Here is a 22205-nt window from a genome sequence, read left to right on the forward strand (position 1 = left end):
TAAATAAATACAATTAAATACAAACAGTTGTAAAGCAGGATAAAACCTTGTATGTGTTTCATTAACGGGTTTTTAGAGATTAAAAGCTAAAACAAGAATCTCTTCCTGATACTTTTACTTTTTTTAATACACGAGTACAATTTTAATGTGGTACTTTTTTACTTTTACTCAAGTATGATTCTCGCCAGATACTTTTACTTTTAATTGAGTAAAATGTACACTCAGTACTTGTACTTTCACTTGAGTAACATTTTTGAGTACTTTTTACACCTCTGCCCTGCCCTAATTGTCTACAGATGTCCCTTTATTCCATGATTAGTCTGTGTATATATACCACAGTGTTTTCCATGGTATTGTCGGTTTATGGATGCATTTGATGCCGTTTAATGTTGTGAATTACTGTTCTCTTTTTTTGGATGTTAACAAACTAGATGGTGCTGCGACTGTTCAAGGCTGTTTATGCAAATACAAAGCTTTAATATCCCATAACAGCACTTCTAGTCACTAGCTAGCCAAATATCAAGGAGTAACAAATCATGCTAATAACATACATACATTCATACATACATATAGCATTTTTCCTGACACCGAAGGCAAGTTTGACTGTTGACAAATTTGGCAGTTGACATTTAAAAGCAATAAAACCTGCAGCCTCATGGTCTCCTGGGTCCACCAATGCTCAAAATCCCGTTGAAGCTTCATTTTTGACTTCTCAAGTAACATCTGTAGATGATCAATCTCAGACTTTAGTCCTTTTAGGCGTCCAGATGTGATCTTATAACTATAAAGATAAATATTTATTTAATTAATGTAACAATAATTAACAGTTCTCCACATAAGTACTAAAAATATTATAAGAAATAACAGATAGACCATAAAACAATTCTAACTGTTTTGTACAACAGATTTGTACAACAAAAAGGTGGAGAGAATGAATTACAGATATATTAGCTCTGAAAAAGGACAAACTTTTTCTTTTCCTCCTCTATCTGGTTAAGGATTCTCTCCTCCACTTGGTCTGAATCTGATTCTGTTTGGTTCCCGGTTAAGCCTTAGGGGGGAAATGAGATACAATAAGAAACTAGTCCAATTTATTGTGACTTTTCTAGTCATCTAGACTTAACATTTTCCTTAACTATTTAACATATAGAAGGGTCATTGTGATTTGATAATCGTTCTGAATCTGATCTCTAACAAAATGCCTTCAAAAAATTCAATTATTTCAAAAATACCATTATTTAAGAGTTTATAAACAGAGAAAAAAATAAAGATACTTTGAAACGTTTGTTTGAGGGTCTGTTCTTTCATGTGATATATTTGTATGTTTATATATTTTTAGAAGAAAATTTTCCTGGTAGACAATTTGTGAAACTTTTGTGAAAATCACAGACAATGCTGGTGGGCACATTTCCAAAAAAGGCTGTTGGGGAATGAGTTAATGTCATGAATCCAATTAATTAGTGACCCAACTGCATCAGCAGCCTTTTTTGGACTCATAGGCAAGTACATTTGCAGATCAACAGCATAGCAGTGAAAAGCTATATTATGCCTGGCTATTAGGAATCTGAAGGGCAGCATATAAAGTCAAAATAAAACGGCCCGGAAATAGAGCGAAGAGAAGTGGTGGAGGAGGAAGAGTCCTCAATCATTACAGAAAATGTTCTATTGGTCAATATGACCAGAACCACTGAATTGCGGTACCCTCAATGCCAACATGATAAAGGCGAGACAGAAGGACTTTATGGTCCACTGTATCGAAGGCCACCGTGAGATCAAGTAACACTAGAATAACAGGTCTCTTGGCATCAACAAACTGAACAATGTCGTTGTGCACCTTTATCAGTGCAGACTCAGTGTTATGTCGCCATCTGAAAAAAATGTAATTGTATAAAAACAACTTTTTGTAACACTTTTGAAATAATGGCAGGTGGGAAACTAGTCTTCAATTGGAAAAGACTAAGGGATCCAGATTTGTTTTGATTTGTTTTTGTTAAGGAAAGGCCTAACCACAGCATGTATGAAAGCAGCATGGACAGATCCTGAGCTAAGACATTCATTAATGAAAACCAACAGAAAAGGCACTACAGTGGTAAAGACATCTTTTAACAATTTGTCATTTTCATTTGTTGCACTACTTCAGGGGTGTCAAACTCAAGGCCCAAATCTGGCTCGCCCCTTATTTTATGTGACCCGCGAGACTTTACAAATTATTTTACTTATGTGGCCCGTGAGAGCTACCAATTATTTTATTGTTATTATATGTTTTATATTTTGCAGTGTACACTCACCTAAAGTATTATTAGGAACACCATACTAATACAGTGTTTGACCCCCTTTCGCCTTCAGAACTGCCTTAATTCTACGTGGCATTGATTCAACAAGGTGCTGAAAGCATTCTTTGGAAATGTTGGACCATATTGATAGGATAGCATCTTGCAGTTGATAGAGATTTGTGCACATCCAGGGCACGAAGCACCCGTTCCACCACATCCCAAAGATGCTCTATTGGGTTGAGATCTGGTGACTTTGGGGGCCCTTTTAGTACAGTGAACTTTTTGTCATGATCAAGAAACCAATTTGAAATGATTCGAGCTTTGTGACATGGAACATTATCCTGCTGGAAGTAGCCATCAAAGGATGGGTACATGGTGGTCATAAAGGGATGGACATGGTCAGAAACAATGCTCAGGTAGGCCATGGCATTTAAACAATGCCCAATTGGCACTAAGGGGGCCTAAAGTGTGCCAAGAAAATAGGGCTGAACGATACATCGAATTTTCATCGTCATCGCGATATGAACTCACGCGATGAACACATCGCAACAGACAGCCTTGACGCGATGAATGAAGGGAAAACAGTAAGCGCATGTAATAAACGTTTGACCTATCACGTTTAGTCCTGAAGACATGTGCTGCGTCCGAAATCGCCTACTACCATACTATATAGTATGCAAAAAGCACTACTTTGCCTACTATATATTATGGAAGTAGGCGGTTTCGGACGCAGCGATGGTTTGCGCGTTCATGCTATGAGGCCAATCAGGGGAACCCCCAAGTCAGCTACGCTCAGATTGATTTGGGAGGTGTCAGTTGCGACGCTGTGCCTGTTAGCAAAAACTATGGCAGAGGAAGGAGAGAAGAGTGAGGAAAATGTGTTGTCAGACGAAGACCTTGTGGTGAAAATGAACAGCACTTCAGCTATATCATGGAATTATTTTGGATTTAGGAGAGATGACGCCGCAAACACAGGTACTGTGGAAGCGGTGATTCTCATATTGCGTTTATTGCGCGCTCAAGTTCATTATTTCAAATGTATGTGTGCTCTTGGAGCGCCGCGGTCGCGACACGCTCGTTTTTCCAGGTATTTCAAAAACATTTTAACTTTTCAGAATGACACAAGCGCAGCGTGCAGTTCATGTGACAATAACCTACGTGTCTAGTGTTTTCCACGTGTTTTAGGCGCGACATGTGAATGGCCCCTAAAACATGAAAAAAAACTATATATATTTATCGCAACTCACATCGTCATCGCAACATTAAACAATGTCATCGCACATCGCAACTTTTCCTCACATCGTTCAGCCCTACAAGAAAACATCCCCCACACCATTACACCAGCACCACCAGCCTGCATAGTGGTAACAAGGCATGATGGATGGATCCATGTTCTCATTCTGTTTACACCAAATTCTGACTCTACCATCTAAATGTCTCAACAAAAAACGAGACTCATTAGACCAGGCAACATTTTTCCAGTCTTCAACTGTCCAATTTTGGTGAGCTCGTGCAAATTGTAGCCTCTTTTTTCTATTTGTAGTTGAGATGAGAGTGGTACCCGGTGGCGTCTTCTGCTGTTGTAGCCCATCCGCCTCAAGGTTGTGCATGTTGTGGCTTCACAAATGCTTTGCTGCATACCTCGGTTGTAACGAGTGGTTATTTCAGTCAAAGTTGCTCTTCTATCAGCTTAAAACAGTCGGCCAATTCTCCTCTGACCTGTAGCATCAACAAGGCATTTCCGCCCACATGACTGCCGCATACTGGATGTTTTTCCCTTTTCACACCATTCTTTGTAAACCCTAGAAATGTTTGTGTGTGAAAATCCCAGTAACTGAGCAGATTGTGAAATACTCAGACCGGCCGTCTGGCACCAACAACCATGCCACGCTCAAAATTGCTTAAATCACCTTTCTTCATTCTGACATTCAGTTTGAAGTTCAGGAGATTGTCTTGACAAGGACCACACCCCTAAATGCATTGAAGCAACTGCCATGTGATTGGTTGATTAGATAATTGCATTAATGAGAAATTAAACATGTGTTCCTTATAATCCTTTATGTGAGTGTATTTCCTGCATTGATTTCTTTTAGCAGCCGCCAAAACAAATTTTTGTCCTGCCAAAGTCTTTTTTTGATAATTAAATGTAATAAAGGAATGATAATGTTGATGATTGCAGAAGAGAGAATGAGCAGAGACCCCCGCAAGTGCGCACTCTACAAACTAAGGACAGTGCCCGTTTCTCAACCGGAAGGATGCAGCCTCTAAAGGTCGCATTTGCACGAAATTAACAATTATAAAGTGACTTGCGAATATAACACTCAATTAACTGAAATAAACCAGGCTTGATGACGTATTCAGCCTGCATTTGCGACCTCCGGAGGCTGCTAACAAATACAGATACAGGATGGTAAAAGGTCGGAAGACCAAATCCTATCCAGCAAGTAAATATTTTCCATCTTGTTTACAGAAATGTTTTGTGATGTCCAGCTGGGATTAGCACACAACGTGTCTATTTCCGCTAATGTCTGATTCGCGAATGAATGGCTTAACGATTGAAACTACTGATCAGTATAACACTGAACTCATGAGACGTCTGTCAATCAGTCACTCAAAGCCAGGTAATTACAGCTTTTTTGCATAGAGGGCAAGAAATGATAACAACGAGAGTGACAGGTATTTGTGTCTAATAAATGCATGACCTACAGTTATGTTCAAAATAATAGCAGTGCCACATCAGTGACCTGATAAACCACTGTTATTCGTAGTAGTAATATTTCTGCATTGGAAATGATTTACTTACAGATGTAGTAGTGTAATAGAAAACAATAGACCCATTTGTAATGATATCCACACTACTTGTTATTAGTTATAGACTCATTTATTGAAAGTGGCATGATCAAAATAATAGCAGTGTGAAGTTTAATTGAAAAGTAGTTCATTCAGTGAAAAAAACCTCCTTTTGTCCTTTATTAGGAAAGAGTGGAAGCAAATGTTTCACCCATTGTTATAAAATATATCTGCTGCTGATTTTCTAAGTAAAATGGACCGTTCCATCATTGCTCAGAGTAACAACTCAATTTGATTAAAAAGTTGATTTGAGAGGGGAAAACGTAAAAAGAAATGCAGCAAAGTTTATGATGCTCAGCTTAAATGATCTCAAATGCTTTAAAATGGCAACAAAAACCCAAAGCACATGGAAGAAAACAAGCAACTACGGTTAATACAGATTGAAGAATAGTCAGGAATGCAAAGATTCAGCCTTTCATCACCTCTAGAAAGATCAAAGATGATCTAAAATGATCTGTAAGTTCTGTTACAGTCGGAAGACATCTGATTGAAGCTAAGCTGTTTGCAGGAAGCCCCCATAAAAACACCATTGTTAAAAAAAGGCATGAGCAGAATCACATCAACATATCAACTGGCCCAAAGAAAAATGGCGTAACATTTTGTGGCCTGATGAGAGTAAAATTGTTCTGTTCGGGTCAAGTGGTTATTAACAGAACTTCAGGTGACCCCCGGGTACTGAATTCAAGTCACAGTACTCTGTAAAAACAGTTCAACATAGTGGTGGTATTGGGATGTTTTCATACTACCATGTTGGGCCTATTTATTGTACACATACACAAGGGAACATGGATCAGTCTGAATACATCAGAATACTTGAAGAGATTATGTTGCCCTTTGCCAAAGAGGAAATGCCCCTAAAATGGGTGTTTCAACAAGACAACAACCTCAAACACACAAGCAAGAGGGCAAAATCTTGGTTTTAGACAAAAAATTTAGGTTATGGAGTGGCCAGCTCAATCCTCTGATCTCTACCCTATTGAAAACTTGTGGGGTGACAACAGGTGATACCTGTTTCTGGGTGCCAGAAGTTGATTGACTTGATTTGACACAGATGTGCAGCAGTTATCAACAACAATGGTTATGCAACTAACTATTAATAATTTAATAATTTAAAGTGAAGTTAAATCTTAAGAAAATTCTTCAGTTTTAAGTGTCTACAGAGAAAAATGTTGACACTGCTATTTTTCTGAACAGCTTAATATTTATTTTATTTGCCTTCCTTTAAAAGAAAAAGACAGACTTGCAAATTATGTTATTGCTTGGATTTGTAAATTAATGTTTTATGTTTTCAATACATTAGAAATATGGAATTAAAATGTTAGGACTTTATTCACTTTTATTAGTACACTGCTATTATTTTGAACATAACTGTATATATAATGTGGTGGAGGTTGTAAAACTCTTCATTGGTATCTGAAAATGCCTCATTTTATCACCCACACAATGAAGAATAACAGAAATCAGAGAGTATGTGCTCATATACCACTGATGTTTTTGTTCCCACATTTGTTTTTAAAATAATCTGTAGAATAGTTGCACACTTAAATACATTTTGTCATTATTTGTCATGGGCTACTACTTTTTAAGATAGTTGACACCAGGGGCGTCATGCACCAATTTTTTTTAAGGGGGCACAGTGTCAACAGCTCACAGAAATTTGTGCATACACAGACATCAAACGAAATATTATAGAGCTTTCAGTCTTTTCCATGGCACTTACATTTCTAACAATCTGAAAACCCCCGCTTTCATGTAAAAACCTCCAAAATAAGATTGATGACTAACTTTAATATCAAATATTCAATCGGAATAATGACACATTTGCATCATATTTACATCTGAAACGGCATGTTTTATTTATTTAAGTCTTAATGGCTTGTTTAATTGTGTCATTAATGCATTTTGCATAACAACTACATTATCATATAAAATTAATGTAATTTTAAATCCATAAAGTATATAAACAACGAAAATGACATAAGCTATAGCCACGTGATTGAGTTTAATGTTCAATAATGATTTAAAAAAATATGTTTAGATAAAATTATTAGAGGAACGGATTAAATTTTTGCATTAAATTTTACCTCATGTAAGCATGTGAGATTCCGCGCCCGTGTGAACTCTGGTGAACTTTGGCGTTGTGCCAAGAAGATGAATCTCTACTAATATAACGTTGAGACGGTCACATTTAAAACCAGACATGTTCTACACAGAGAAGGTTAACTGCACATTACCGTACTGGGGTTTGGAAATGTTGTGAGCGTTTCTAACACGTTTTAATTCCTCAGATAGCCAAATGCAGCAGCAAGCCAGCAACAGCAGAGAGCTCGTGAGCGCGGCCAGACGCTGATGACGTCTGCGACTGCGCTCTGACTGCAGCGCCAGCTGCCGCCAGAATAAAAGTAATGTAACATGATCAGAACACTATCAAAACGGCGAAAATCTCCGAAAAGTGACAAGGATGCAGCACAGAATGTATAATATTGTGCATATTAAACAGATTAAAAGTCAAATAACAGATTAATGGAAGCTTATTTGATTTTGAGGTTGGATGCAAAATCCATTGGCTCAAAAAAACCAAGGGGGCAGGTGCCCCCTCAGTTTGAATGGGCATGACGCCTCTGGTTGACACAGTCATAGTCTTACAAATACATCCAGCCCTTGGAGAGCAACTGCATAATGCTGATGTGGCTCGGGATGAAATTGAGTTTGACACCCCTGCACTACCTTTTAAGGATAGATAGATAGATAGATAGATAGATAGATAGATAGATAGATAGATAGATAGATAGATAGATAGATAGATAGATAGATAGATAGATAGATAGATAGAAAGATAGATAGATAGATAGATAGATAGATAGATAGATAGATAATAGATTAAATCTATTTGTGGAGCAGGGCTGGAACAACAATCTGCCACTAAAGATGCTCCTCTGTCCGATAAAGGTGTTATGCAGGGGATGGTGTGCGTTGTCCAATATGGACAGCAATTTGTCCAGGGTCCTCCTTTCTGCCACTGTCACCAGTGAATCCAGTTCTGACCCTACTACTGAGCCAGCTCTCCTTTTCTGCATATTTGCATATTTCTGCATTCCATATTTGCTGTCCAGTCTAGCTTGTCATCCAGTTGAAGCCCCAGATATGTATACGTCCTCACTACCTCCACATCAACTCCCTCAATGGACACAGGCTGGAAATGTGGTTTCTTCCTTCTGAAGTCCACTACTAGTTCCTTGGTCTTGGACAAGTTTAGCTGCAGATGATTGATCCCACACCACCTCACAAAGTCCTCCACTAGTCCCCTATACTCCCCCTCCTGTTCATCCCTGACACAACCAACTATCACAGTGTCGTCTGAATATTTCTGCATATGGCAGAGCTCAGAGTTATATTGGAAGTCAGATGTGTACAGAGTGAAAAGGACAGGAGAGAGCATGGTTCCCTGTGGCACTCCAATGCTGCTGACCACAGTGTCTGATATACAAGCCTCCAGTCTGATGATTGTGGTCTCTCTGTGAGGTCATCCGTAATCCATTTCACCAATAGTAGGTCCACCCTAATCTCTGTCAGTTTTTCTCTCAACAGTAGCGGCCGGATGGTGTCAAAGGCACTGGAGAAATAAAATTAAAATCGACATTCTCACAGAGCCTTTTTCCTTATCCAGGTGTGAATAAGCCCTGTGAAGTAGATAGAGGATGGCATCCTCTACTACATCCTCTACTACTCCCATCTTCTCCTGGTATCCAAACTGAGTGGATCTTGTGCATGGTGTACCTGAGGTCTGAGGACATGGAGCTTTAAGCATCCTTGGACACACTTTGTCCGGTCCCACTGCCTCTTGGTCGGAGCCTTCTTAACTCTCTGGTCACCTGATCCTGCGTAATACTTATGGGGAGGGGAATCGAACTGTATACATATGTGGAGGGTGTGGATGGTCTGCAGTCTGAAATGATAGAAGACATGATGGTGGCATCAGGTGAGGTGATGGACATGGAGGTATGAAGGGTACCCTCACTGGTTGTAGTAGTTGGTGTATCAAATCTGTTAAAAAACTGGTTAAGCTGGTTTGCTTTCCCAGCGTCCCCATATCCTGTAATACTGCCCTTCGTATTACAGCCTGTGATGGTTTTCATGCCATCCCATACCTCCTTCATGTTATTATGCTGCAGCTTCTGTTCTACCTTCCTTCTGTAATCTTCCTTTGCCTTTCTCAGTTGGACCTTAAGTTCCCCCTGTAAGCGCTTCAGCTCACCTCTGTCACCATCCTTAAATGCTCTTTTCTTCCTATTCAGGATATTCTTGACATTACTGGTGATCCACGGTTTGTTATTGGGAAACAGGGCATGAAATTAACACCCGACCACGCGCTAAATGCGGGTGGATTTTGCAATTGGCGGGTAACACTGTCAATCTACCAGCCACATTGGCGGGTAGCCAATGCGAATCAGTGATGCGCGGGTCATTGTAGAAACAACCCACTCCCGACCGACATTTTCAACTAACCCGCCCACAATTGTTCAAAGTAGTTTTTAAACTCGACCGACTGACCGCGGCCTGAATATCATTCAAATATTTTTGGATGACTCGTAACCGGCACCCGCTCATTTCTTATCAACCTGCGCATATCACTGATGCAAATTGAGTGATTAATTGAGAGGATGCGACTGCTGTTTCACAACGTTCATGCGATTGGAAAGAAGATGAGGCACTTCTCTGACTACGTTTGGATGTGCGAGTAAGTATTAAACTGTTGGTGAGATGGGATGAGAATGCAATGCTGACATAGACTACAGTATAATCACAGTTGCACAGATAGTGCTGCTGTGACGGATCAGATCTCTTGATGTGTAAACTTTAGAGAGAGTTGCGCTACTATGCCTTATACTGTAGTACATTAACATACATTTTGCGAATATAGTAATAAAAACCAACGTATGTGCGGCGTTTATGTGCGCAGTTTGTGCCCCCTCTGTCTCTGTGTGCGTGCGCGGGTTTAAGGGGACTCAATAGGGCACATCGGAGAGACGCGTTCCTAAAAGCATGCGTACATAAAATCTTTCTGCTCTTGACAGGGCACATATAAACAAAATGATCTCAACAGTATTCATTTTCTAATAAAACATTTCTTTATGTCTTAAGTGTATGTATAGAGAGTCAAAAACCAGTCTGTGCTGGTCTTAAAGAGACAGTAACCTCAATTAACCTACTTAAGTCTGTGTCATTAATGTTAATCAAACAACCTAAGAGACAAAGAGAAATTCACGTTTGTAGCTCTGAAAAAAAATTATATTTAATTCAAACAATAAAGACAGTGTTATCATTCACTATTCAGGCAAAAAAAAAACTGGCTGGTAAAAAGTATCTGTGGCAGGTGGTCAAAAAAGTTAACTTCAGGCCCTGTTGGGAAAGCAGCGTACAGTTCTAGTTGGAACCACCACGTCCATGCAGAAGTTCATTTAATCAATAGTGCAATGAGTGACCCCCTCAATGTCCTCGCCATGCACTCCCTGTAAAATGCTCCAATCAGTATATTCAAAACAGTTTCTGAGAGCCTGCGCTGCCCCAGATGACTATTTCCTCAATAAACGTTTGGTTATGGACTGTCTCTGTATCAATGGTTTATACTGTGGTGTGAGCAGAACCAGGTTATGATCAGGTGTAAGCTTCCTTCATGTTTGCATACAGTAGATCTAAAGTCTTATTCTTCCTAGTGGGACAGCTTACAAACTGATGAAAGTCTGGGAGTGTAAAATCCAGTGTCGCGTTATTAAAATCCCCAGAGATAGCCATTTTTTGACCAGCCAATCAGCATTTCCACTAGCCAAATTTTGTCTGGTGAAAATAAGAGAAATTATGAGTGCCACTGAATGCAACAATTCTTTTTTTCTTTCGCGTACATGCAGCAATCCTGACAAAACATGACAACATTTTCGCGATCAAACAAAAGCTTTCTTCGTTTCTCTGTCGATAGACATAAAGCTTTACTGGGGCACAGGCCCCCCATTTTTTGCTGACTTTTTTTGAAAGCCTGCTGTGTGCAAGAAGTGTGCAACACTGCTATACAATGTCCTTTGCTTAACCCACTATTCTAAAGTGCAACAGGTACTGCAAAGGATAAATATGTATTAAAAAATATTAAAGTATAATCTTCTTCATCATACCTTACATTAGTAACATGGATGCATAAAAGGCATAAAATGTTTGGAAATAATGACAGCAAAGAAATATTTTCTACATTATACAATTTTAAGAAACCAGTCATTTTATGACTGCTATACTAAATAAATAATCTTAGTCATAGTTACTGCTACTACTATTTATGTAGTGTCCTAGAGTTAAACATTAGTAAACTAAATATTAATTTCATATCTGAAAATACAGAACAGTATAACACATACATCTGTTGATTTTCTCAGCAACAATGCAATCCTATAGACTTGACAAAAGGTTTTCCTGAGATTTTTCCTCTAATGTTTGAGACCTGACAGGGTAAGGAAGTAGTTTGTCTTGCTTCCCTTACCCTGCTTTGCACAAAACATTTCTGATATCCATCTACAGAAGCCAAAAATTATCCAGTCAAAATCAGATTATCATTATTATTCAGAAACTTACTTCTCGTCATGGTTTTATAATTACTCACTCGCGTGGCGTCACCTTTTGAATGCAGTTGTGCACGGATGAACGCAAAGACGTGTGGGGACATGGTTACATGCATGCACGCGTCAGTACACTAGTTAACTGCTTAAATTTAAACTTGAGATTTATACCTGGACACAAAAGATTTCACTGGGGCACGTGCCCCAGTAAAAGGGATCTAGCGACACCCCTGTCTTTCAGTCTATCCTGCCTGTCCCTGCTCTCCTCCTTCTTCCTTGTGTTTTCTGGTGAATGAGCTCAGTTCGTTCCAATGGTTTCTCACGCTGGTTTCGCTGCAAACTGCGCGCAGCCAGTGGGCGTATGAAACATCATCACGTATAGCATTACGGCACTGTTCATGGGAAATGTAGGAAGTACTGCCAGAGGGATAAATTACCCAGAACAGAGCTTTATGTATCATGCATGCAATGCCTCATGCATCACTCACCGGCCAAACTGGCTAGTAAGTTTTTATTAACACCCGCCAAAATGAATTTTAACCCGCATTTGGTGTTAATTTAGAACCCTGGACATAGCAAAGAAAGCATTTTCTTATGTTTGCAGTCTCGCCATGGTGGAGTGGATTACGTCACATGCAGTCTCTGCATGCGCTCGCGGTGGTACGTACACAACAACAACAATGGCGAGGGAAAACTTTCTAGGCATATAAAACGGCCTGAGACCTACCGCCAGCATCTCAATGTCTCTGTTGAACACAATCTCCTTCAAAGTAACATGCACCTGGTTGCACCATCTGTTGTTAATAAACAGTGCGAATCCCCCTCCTTTGCTTTTACCGATGCGCTTGCAATCCCGATCCGCTCTCACTGTGGTAATTCCTGGTAGATCCACATTAGCACCGGGGTGTTTTGATTTAGCCAGGTTTCCAGAGAGGCAAAACAAACTGCACTCCCTTAACATCCTCTCCGTCCTCACAAGAGCAGCCATTTCATCCATCTTGTTGGTCAGACAATTTACATTTCCCATCACTATTGACGGAACCGAGGGCTTATACTTCCACCCCTTAGCCGTTAGCCTAACCTTCACTTTCACTCCGGCTCTGCAGCCTCGCCGCCTCTTCTTCAGATCCTCAGGTATGTGATGAAAAATGCCAGCTCTTCCCATTATTTGTAGTGAAAGCAGTTTCTCCCTTGAGTAAACAAGTTGTTTCCTGCTTTGTCCGTCATATCCGTGGGATATATATAAAGTTAAAAACTAGAAACTATGAAGTACTTTAAACACACTTAAAATATAGCAAAAACAAACTCTGCACATACAGAGCTACTGGAGTAGTGTCCTGCTCACGCTGGCGCAAGACACGTCGATGTTGGCGTTGATGTTGAGAACTAGTCTGATAGTGAGACTGGTTCAAATTGTTCAGACACTGCAGAATGTGCTGCAATGACAGCTAATTCAGTTCCAGAGCTCTTAGTGGCTTGTGTATGTTTTCAGTTGTTTCCAATAGAAGCTCTGCGTTTCTCAAAAAAGCTAGCAGCTGGCGTATTTTTTCCGCGCTGAAAGCTGGCGCTCAAGCAGTTTTTCTGCGCTCAGAGTTGAAAAATATTTAACTTTGAGTGAAAGCTCAGCTCGTCAGTGTCAGTTCTCACACAACCATCCAATCACAGTGAAGGAGGGACAGGACAAATATCACAACAACAAACTTGCACATTGTACAACGACTGATAAACAAAGCAACCAAAGTGCTCAGATGAAGAAAGCTGGTGCTCAGCTAAAAAGACGGCTAGCATTCGGCGTCCTCCAGGTGTTTTCAGCCACGTTTAAAAGCTTTGGTGTGCCCACCCCCTTATCCGTGAGTTGTCTTACAGACTCCACATTATTTAGGGACAACATCAGCTAAAAACTTAGAAAACTCTTGAATGAAATTCTTGTTGTATTTAGGTGGATGGTAAACAACGGCACACAACACAGGGAGTGTAAACTCCATTGAAATAACTGAAGTTCAAAAGAAGAAGAATTATTTATAGATAAATGTCTGCATTTAATAAAAAAAAAGTAGCCACGCCTCATTCACACCCAGATGCTCATGAAGAGTTGAAAAACCGCACCAAGGTGGGAGAAGCTCTGTGAAGACGCTTTTGTCATCTGGTTTAGCCCAGGTTTCCTCAAAAAGAGAAAATCCAGGGAGTGTGAAATAAAAAAGTCATTTAATATAAAAGTTTCGTTTGTTTGCGATCTGGCGTTGAGCAAAGCAATGCATAATGTGTTGAGGCCAGAATGTTGGGAGACACGTGCAATCGGGCGATGATTCTCCTTTATGGAATGCCATTTGCAGATCCTTATGGGCATCTGCAGGCATGTAGGTACTCAGTGTCGGGAAAAACAGGTAGAAGCCACATGTAGCAGTATTCCGAGAAATACTCTTCTGCTGCTAGTGGTAGAATAGCGATACTACACAGGACCGTCCATCCCCAGAGTTAAAAGAACACTTTGTCTATTTTTTATCCACCCCCAGGTGTTAAAAATTATTACTGTTAATAAAGTAACTGCAAATCAGTGTTGAAGTTAATTAATTAAATTAGTGTCTAACCCTATGTAAGAAAGCTCCGTCAAATGCTTGACACAGTGCAATGGCTTATCTTGCATTATTGAAAGACCACTTTTTTATTTCTAGAAGTGAAGAGCTCTTTTCCAAAACGCTATAAATCCATTTCAATAGTTTTCAGAAAAAGTACATGTTTTACCTAGACCTACACATTTTGTGAAAATTCAATTTATACTGTTAAAATGGTTTTTTTGCTCAATCTGAACATGTTGAAGTATGATTATTAAATCAAACAACAATATTGTTGATTATAAATTCAAAGTTAATTTTATTTTTTTTCAAAACCCTATAAATCCATATATTTTTTCCATAAATGTATGTTTTTTCTTTAAAAAACAAAAAAACAAATAAGAGAATATGCAACATATACTCAGGGACTCTTCATACTATAAATGAATAAGTAAATTATTCATATTGTGATATACATTGGAGCCAGTTTGAAATAAACAGAATTACACATAACTAACTTGCTATTACTTCCTCCACCATTTCAGTTTTCTCCTTAGCAGGGCATTAGGAACCCCTTTTGCTTAATATTTCACCTCTCTCTCTCTCTCTCTCTCTCTCTCTCTCTCTCTCTCTCCTGCTCTCTCTCTCTCTCTCTCGTCTACACACAGCGAGCTCCCATTGATCTGCTCTCAATGACATACCATGTAACAACACGCTCATAATGTCCAATCCAAAAAGCACAACTTTACAGATGTCCCTGCATTGTTCACTACCGACATTTTGTACTTTTGCACGACATTGGTCAATGTATCAAACGCAAGTCTGTCTATCAGCAGGCTATCGAGCTATTCAGTACTTTTCATGTTACGTTAGCAGGCTTCTTCACAGGAAAAAAACTTTATCGCGAACGTACAAAACGGTATTAAACGAGCCAGTTCTGAAACGAAAGTTGTACATACCAAACACTTTGATGAAGATCGCCTTGCAAACGGGTACCTTCTCCGGGTGATGTATTAACATGACATTAATCCTCATTTTGAGTAATGAATGAACATAAACAAACATCTGTTCAGAGCGCCGCCATTGGATTGCGTCGAACGCTCATCGAGTTCTGATTGGTCGAGAGGATAAATCGCGTTTAGGCTAAAAATAGGCTCGGCGCTTATCGCGTTTTGGAAAAGAACGGCATCTTGTACCTACATTTTAACAAGGAAATGTAATAATTTGACATAAAACATTCATGGAGCAGTGAATAGGTTCAGTACACAGCCAAATGACATGACAAACTCATTTTTTTTAAAAATGGCGTTTATCGCGTTTTGGAAAAGAGCTCTTCAAGTGTTCTCATATCCAATGGAATTAAACTCACTGGTAACATGTTCCCATGCAGTTTTGTTTTCTTTTGTTAGTCATTCCTCTCGTACTAAGTGAACCAAACAGATGTGTTATTATTTTATTATTTTCCAGCAGTAGTTATTTTGTCTAGAACAAAGCACTCACATACCTCAAATGGGTAATATACTATTGCCGCAATAGTTAGCCTGTCTGGAACCGAGCTGACTTAAACCACTATAATGTATGACACTTGCATTACATGCGAACGGCCCCTACGCTAATAGAACTTTGTTTTTGTCTCCCTGTCTCGTCCTCGACCCCGAGGACAATGAGACAAACAGACCCAGTTCCTGTTGCTGTGAAGGTCATCGCACCACTGATCTACTGGCTATCCTTCAAAGTGATGCCCAGCCGATGCGCGACCAACGACCACCGGCTGAACCAGTTTAATCTGCTTACCCTCTTCCTATCCCTACCGTATCTATATATATATAAATATATATTAATTTCTCCCAAGGGTTTTTGTCCTTCTAGGAGTTTTTCCCACCAGGTTTTCTCCAAGGGGGTTTTTTCGTCCCAGGGAGAGTCAGCCAACTTTGGCTTAACTTAGCACTTTACTGTATACGTGACATTATTAATACGCTTGCTTGTATGGTTTAACCATAGCCGCTATATTCTACTTCTTATATTATCTATTGATTTTTTGTGTTTTTCTCTACATCTATTCATGTAAAGCTGCTTTGCAACAATTAACAATTGTGAAAAGCGCTATATAAATAAAATTTAATTGAATTGAATTGAATTGAAATTGAATTAACCTCATCCACCAGTAACTCAATTTCTGTGTCTGTAAAGTTCCTCTTTTACGCTCTCTTTGCCATTATTGCGATGAGGGGAAAAAGCACAACCACGTGACTTATAACGGGAGGTGTTGTCACCATATATGGTTCATTGGAGGCGTTTCGGAATGCAAATGACCATGACCATGAACGTGCACGAGCCTGGTGCTTAAGAACACATGGGATTTATCATCAAGGATTACTTACTGATCTGCGTACAAACCACGTGCGCACATTTGATAAATCCCAATTTTTTTGTACTTAGGCACATTCTAAATTTCATTCGTAGGTACAAATATAGAGCATTTTCTACGCAATGGGGATAAATGAGGCCCCTGGTGTTCTGCTGTGCTTTCTGGAGCGATTAATGCCAGGTAACAGGCAGGGCACACGCCACAGTGAAACATAATGGAACATTTTATGCATCTTTATTTGACCTTAAAGCATATCAGATCCTGCGGATCCCAGTTTGGAAACCACTGTTCTAAAGCATGTTTGACTTGGGTTGTGTTAATTAATGCATTAACTAACAAACATGTATTAACGTGTAGTTAAGGTGGCTGTTATTCATGCATGAATTCATATGACTCATGATATAGTTATGGTAAGTTATTGATTAGTACAGGGATTCCAAAAGTGTGGTGCGCGTACCAAGGAAAAATGTAATGGCGGTCTGTTTCTTTAAGTGGGATTTTTCCATACAATAAAAAAATGAACAGAAAACATTTCCTTTGTAATCGCTTTTATTTAAAATAAAAACTATAATGAATTAGTTTTTGATAGAAACGTAGAAGACAGCTGCTGTATTTTTCAACGCACTGCTCTTCTGTTATGCACTGCAGCCGCTATATGCGTGCCAACTCGTTTCATTCATTCCATATATATTATAAATATGTCAAGTGGGGGACGTCTTATGATAAAGTTGTTAGTCACGAAGGAGGAGAGGGACCAAGAGAGAGAGACTTTTTTTATGGCAAAAATAGAAATGTGACGAGACATGGGCACGTCTAATGCACATGATACCCGAGCAATGTGTTTTCATGGATGGTAAAGAGACCGCCAATGAATTATATCATTAAATACATAGACACTTACAACTTACAGATACTTACAAAGACACTGTAGAGAACTTATTAAAAGCTTTCATTTAATTTTGTTTTAAACTTGAGCTGTTATAAAGAATCTGCAAACTATTATACACCTTTTGTGCGAACAGTAAAGGCTTTCGTGAATGATGGGTCTGCACGTTACGCACGCATCTAGAAGGAGAGCGCACTGGTAAACATGAGGAAACTCTCGTATATCATCTATTAGCTGACGGCAGTAAGTGTACGTTTTTTACCATAGTAAACTCGAATGGCATCTAAATATCACAGTGGTTAAACGCATACACGGGGGCGCGCATCATCTACGCTGAGCGTAGCTGCGTCTGGTCGTAGTTTCAGATGGTGCAACACTCGTAAATATTTTTCACAATGTCAGACGTAGCTAAGCTCGACGTAGGACTTATGCTGCGTTTAAGAGCCCATCCAAACCAGTGGGACTTAAGGGCGATTTATAGTCGTCCGTAGGTCCTACGGCGTAGCCGCGATGGCGTAGGTTCCGTGTCGGTTTTTATTTATACTTTTGCGTCGCCATCCGTGTCGACGTGCAAACACACGCGAAACCGCTAGTTGGCAGTAATCACGCATGTAACCACAGTAGCAGCAGAAGTCGTCACAGAAGAAGAAGCTAAGCAAGTTAACCCACGAATGAAGAAGAAATAGCAACTTGTTGTGTATAATTTGAGAAGACCAGAAATGATGGAAGTAAATAAACAGCGACTTATGTTGCAGTTTTAGTTAAATCACTCCTCAACTTGGCTTATCTTTGTTTTCACCGTCTCAAACGGAAATACCTATGACGCAGTTTTTTTTACCTGATGGGAGGGGTTCTGGTGGACCAATCACAGCGCTTGCGGTCCGCGTAGAGCACGACTATAAATCGCCCTTTATCCTTCCTGAAGTGTCCTAGCTCCTACTTCAAAGCGTTCCAGGCATTTGAAGTGGAACGTAAACAGAAAACATGGACGACCGACCGGTCTTCTTAAGGCTCATACATACTACATGACTTTTAAACATCGGTCCGAACTGTGCAGTTAACACTACAGTAAAACATCAAGTTAAACATCTTTACAAAGTGTTCTGGAGCCATTATATTCACCTTATTTTTCACGACAACAAGGGCGGTGCCATTGCGCTCATTTTGTCAACGTACTTCCGGCTGAATATGATGAGCAGCTGAGGCAGTGGCTGAAGGCAACGCGTTAAACTTAAAAAGCTCACTCAAGTGCCTTTATGTTTGTTTCTTACCAATTTTAACGAACGGGAAACCGACTGAGGAACACCCTAAACTTTAAACCCTAAACTTTAAACCACGCCGGGTGTTGAAAAGGTGGTCAGTTTCAGGTAAGCTATCTTAGCTAAATGTGCTCTTTCGCCTAACGTTAGATTTGTGATGTCCGTTCTACGAATAAACTTAAGATCAGTAACGTTAGTTTATAAAATGCAATTATTTTTAATGATTTTCATTGCCCACCTATATTTTTATATTTAAGATAAGACAACAATATATTATAGTACATTACAGTCTTACAGTAGCTCACGTGATTCATACAAGTTACAGAGATTTCAGATGCTAGAAGGTCAGTTCATTTCTCATTCAGATATTGATGATAATGACCTATTAAACGACATATTATTCTGCCCTCCAAAGCCTAAGTGCAGTATCTACGCAAACACTGAAACTGAGAAAAATGGCTTTAAAGTTTTTACACTAGCCAGCCAAACATGTTGTAGGTAGATTAGTGGTAATGCATTCATGTATTGCCTTGTTAGGAAGAAATTTTTTATAGATAAAAACCATGACCACCGATGTGACCTTTGACTCCCAAAATGCAGATACTTTGAAAGACCTTACACAACTAAAACACTATTGCAAAAGCAAAGTGCAGTATCTACGAACTAAATGTGTTCATTCAACTTTTTCTCATGCTTCTTAATACATTTTGATTGTTTTTAATAACTGTAATAGTTTTATTTATGTTTGTGAATGCTAAAAATTCACCTTTTACCACAAAGAGAGTATTTAACTCACTTTATTAATTTTTATTTATTAAAAAAAAATACATTAGACGAGGTTTGCTTTAAAACAGTAGTTAAAAATTAACATAATTTAAAAATAGAAGAACATGTTTGTCCCAAAGACATTATTGTTTCAAATTTACTATAAGTGGTAACTAACAGTATGTACATTTTAGTTAATTTTCATCTCAAAGTAGCACAGTTATGTAAACTTAGATATTTTTAAGATTAGCTTAAGAAGTACTAAACTAAATGTTTTAATATTATGTAGCCTACAAAATTAGTTCGTGGAGAAAGAGCACTTATTATGGAAGTGTACTTTTTCACATAGTGTGCTTTCTGCTGGCCCGGCTGCGCTCGTCAGGTTGACTGGGCTCCGCTATCTTTGCCTAACAATAAAACTTTACCAGACTCTTATCAAACTTTTGAAGGAGTAACCCCTGTCAATACAATTTGATTAGCTGCCTAAAAAGTGGAGAGATGTTCGAATCAACAAACACCAATGCGCTTGAATCGGATTATATCATTATTGTCGGAGGATATTGCCTTCAATGGACGAGCACAGGTAGGTCAAAACTTGCTAGCAGCTGGCTAGTCAATGTTAACTACTTATAAAGCTGTAATTTGCCTTAGCATGAGTTATTATTTAGCTATCTTCCTTACCAGTATTTGTTTATTTGCGTTTTAACCCGAGTTCAACCATCATTTGGCCGCGGGATTGTGCCATGGTTTGTTGTTTCTGTGTGTTACGATCGGGGGAAACCGCAGTATCTGCGGTATCAAAGCCGGGGAAACAAAGCCAGAACGCAGTAACATCACTTACTGCGGTTTGCCTTGGTATTAGCATGGATTTTGTAGTTACTGCAATTTTGACACCCTCATTTCTCTGAAACGGGACAAAATTGAACCAGGAGACTTTGTCACAAGACAGAACAGATGTCATAAAGCTCATTTCAAGCCTTAACTCAATTTCGACCAAGTGTGTAGTTACTGCGCTTTGGCTTTGGACGGCAGTATTTAACACTGAAGTTAGAGGTTGTGTGTATAATGTTACTGTCTCTTTTTAATGCATATCTCTCTCTCACACACTGTTCTGTTTAAAGGTGTCATAGAATGATTGAACGGGGGATTTATCCTTGTTCTGTGATGTGACATGTAGACCAGGGGTTTTTCAAACTTTTTGTGTGTGTGGACCACTATTTGTAATCAAGAATTTTCGCGGACCACCTCATAATACTTATTATAAAATATGTATACACAAAGTCCTGAATTAATCTGCACATCTAAATAGTCTTACTAGCACTAAAACTATAACTGGTCATCACATCAGAACAACAGGTTTCTTAACCTTATATCATATTTATATACATATTCTTAGTGTTGGGAAAGTTCACTTTCTACATGAACTAGTTTAGTTCACAGTTCACAAATTTTAAAATGAACTAGTTCAGTTCATAGTTCATATTTGAAAATGTTAAACTAGGTCACAGTTCCAAAAATGAACTAATTTATAGTTATTTTTTCCCATATTATTTTTTTTTAAATGATTGTCATTATAGCCCATATAGAACCACCACAGACAGCAATTATTTGATCAGTTTTAACACTGAAGCTAAATGCGTCAGATTTCATCTTCATGTCCAACTTTAAATCCTTATCCAACCAGGGTTTACATTAGCATTGACTGTCTTTTAATTTTTGTATTTGCTTACACATACCTTGAAAGGCTAGCTGGGTGGGGGTCGCACCCCGGGCGAGAAGCGCTGCGAGGCATTGCGTGTATGACAACTCGCAGGTATTGAACGGGGTGCACGTGCACGTTAAATAGCGTGAGCTTATTCAAAGTCTATTTCAAGATCCGGAATATGCGTTAGCAGGCACTGAAATGAATGAGTTCACAGTAACGTTTATTAGGCAGCAGTACACGTTCGCCCAAAATATGAACGAGTTTGTATATTAAAATATACATATTCTTATTTTGCCTTTTCACGGACCACCTGCAGTACCCTCACGGACCACTAGTGGTCCGGAGACCACAGTTTGGGAATGGCCGATGTAGACAAACATTTTTTTGTTTGGGTCTGTAATGCCTTAGAAGCTTCCTAAAAACCTCTCTCAGATAGCTGTATTAGGGTGGGGAATTTTAAACAAGTGGTTTTGCACCTATTTGGCTACCCCTACTGGCTTAACTTGCAATCTCATTACTGATTGGCTGACTTTGCTGCCACTCAAAAAATTTAGCCAATTATTTTAAAGTAGAGGGGCAGTTAGATGCCTGTGATGTCATAACCATACGTTTTTCAGATTGGGCCGTTTTCTGGCTGACATTTCTAAAGGAGGAATTTCTATGAGACTGAGATGTTTAGCATGTCAAGCACTTTTTGTATGTTTGTGAATGTGGGTAGACTACCATTATTCAACAAAGACAAGGTAAAATGGTTTTTCATTCTCTGTCCCCTTTAAGTATGGGTGTCATTTATATATTAATTCTCATGATGCAAGTTTCTTTTAAATACTAACATAAAAATGTTTATTGTTATATTATTTTCACAGATGCATTGATGTGTAGTGATGCAATGGACAACTGGATGAGGATGATACAATCAAAGTGTTCCTAAACTGTGATGCAGAGACA

The 22205-nt window shown here is 39.0% G+C and overlaps 1 protein-coding gene across 1 annotated transcript in view; it reads right to left on the bottom strand.

Moving 5' to 3' along the window:
* Positions 1 to 22205, bottom strand: part of kif6 (kinesin family member 6) — a 677660-nt gene that overhangs the window by 48887 nt on the left and 606568 nt on the right. The window contains exons 17-18 of the mRNA XM_065274836.2: positions 970 to 1051; positions 646 to 781 (exon numbers count right to left, since the gene is read on the bottom strand). Of these exons, the coding sequence (XP_065130908.2) occupies positions 646 to 781; positions 970 to 1051 (218 nt within the window). The remainder of the gene's footprint in view (positions 1 to 645; positions 782 to 969; positions 1052 to 22205) is intronic.

This window comes from Paramisgurnus dabryanus, chromosome 17 (genome assembly GCF_030506205.2).
Source record: "Paramisgurnus dabryanus chromosome 17, PD_genome_1.1, whole genome shotgun sequence".
Taxonomy (NCBI): domain Eukaryota; kingdom Metazoa; phylum Chordata; class Actinopteri; order Cypriniformes; family Cobitidae; genus Paramisgurnus; species Paramisgurnus dabryanus.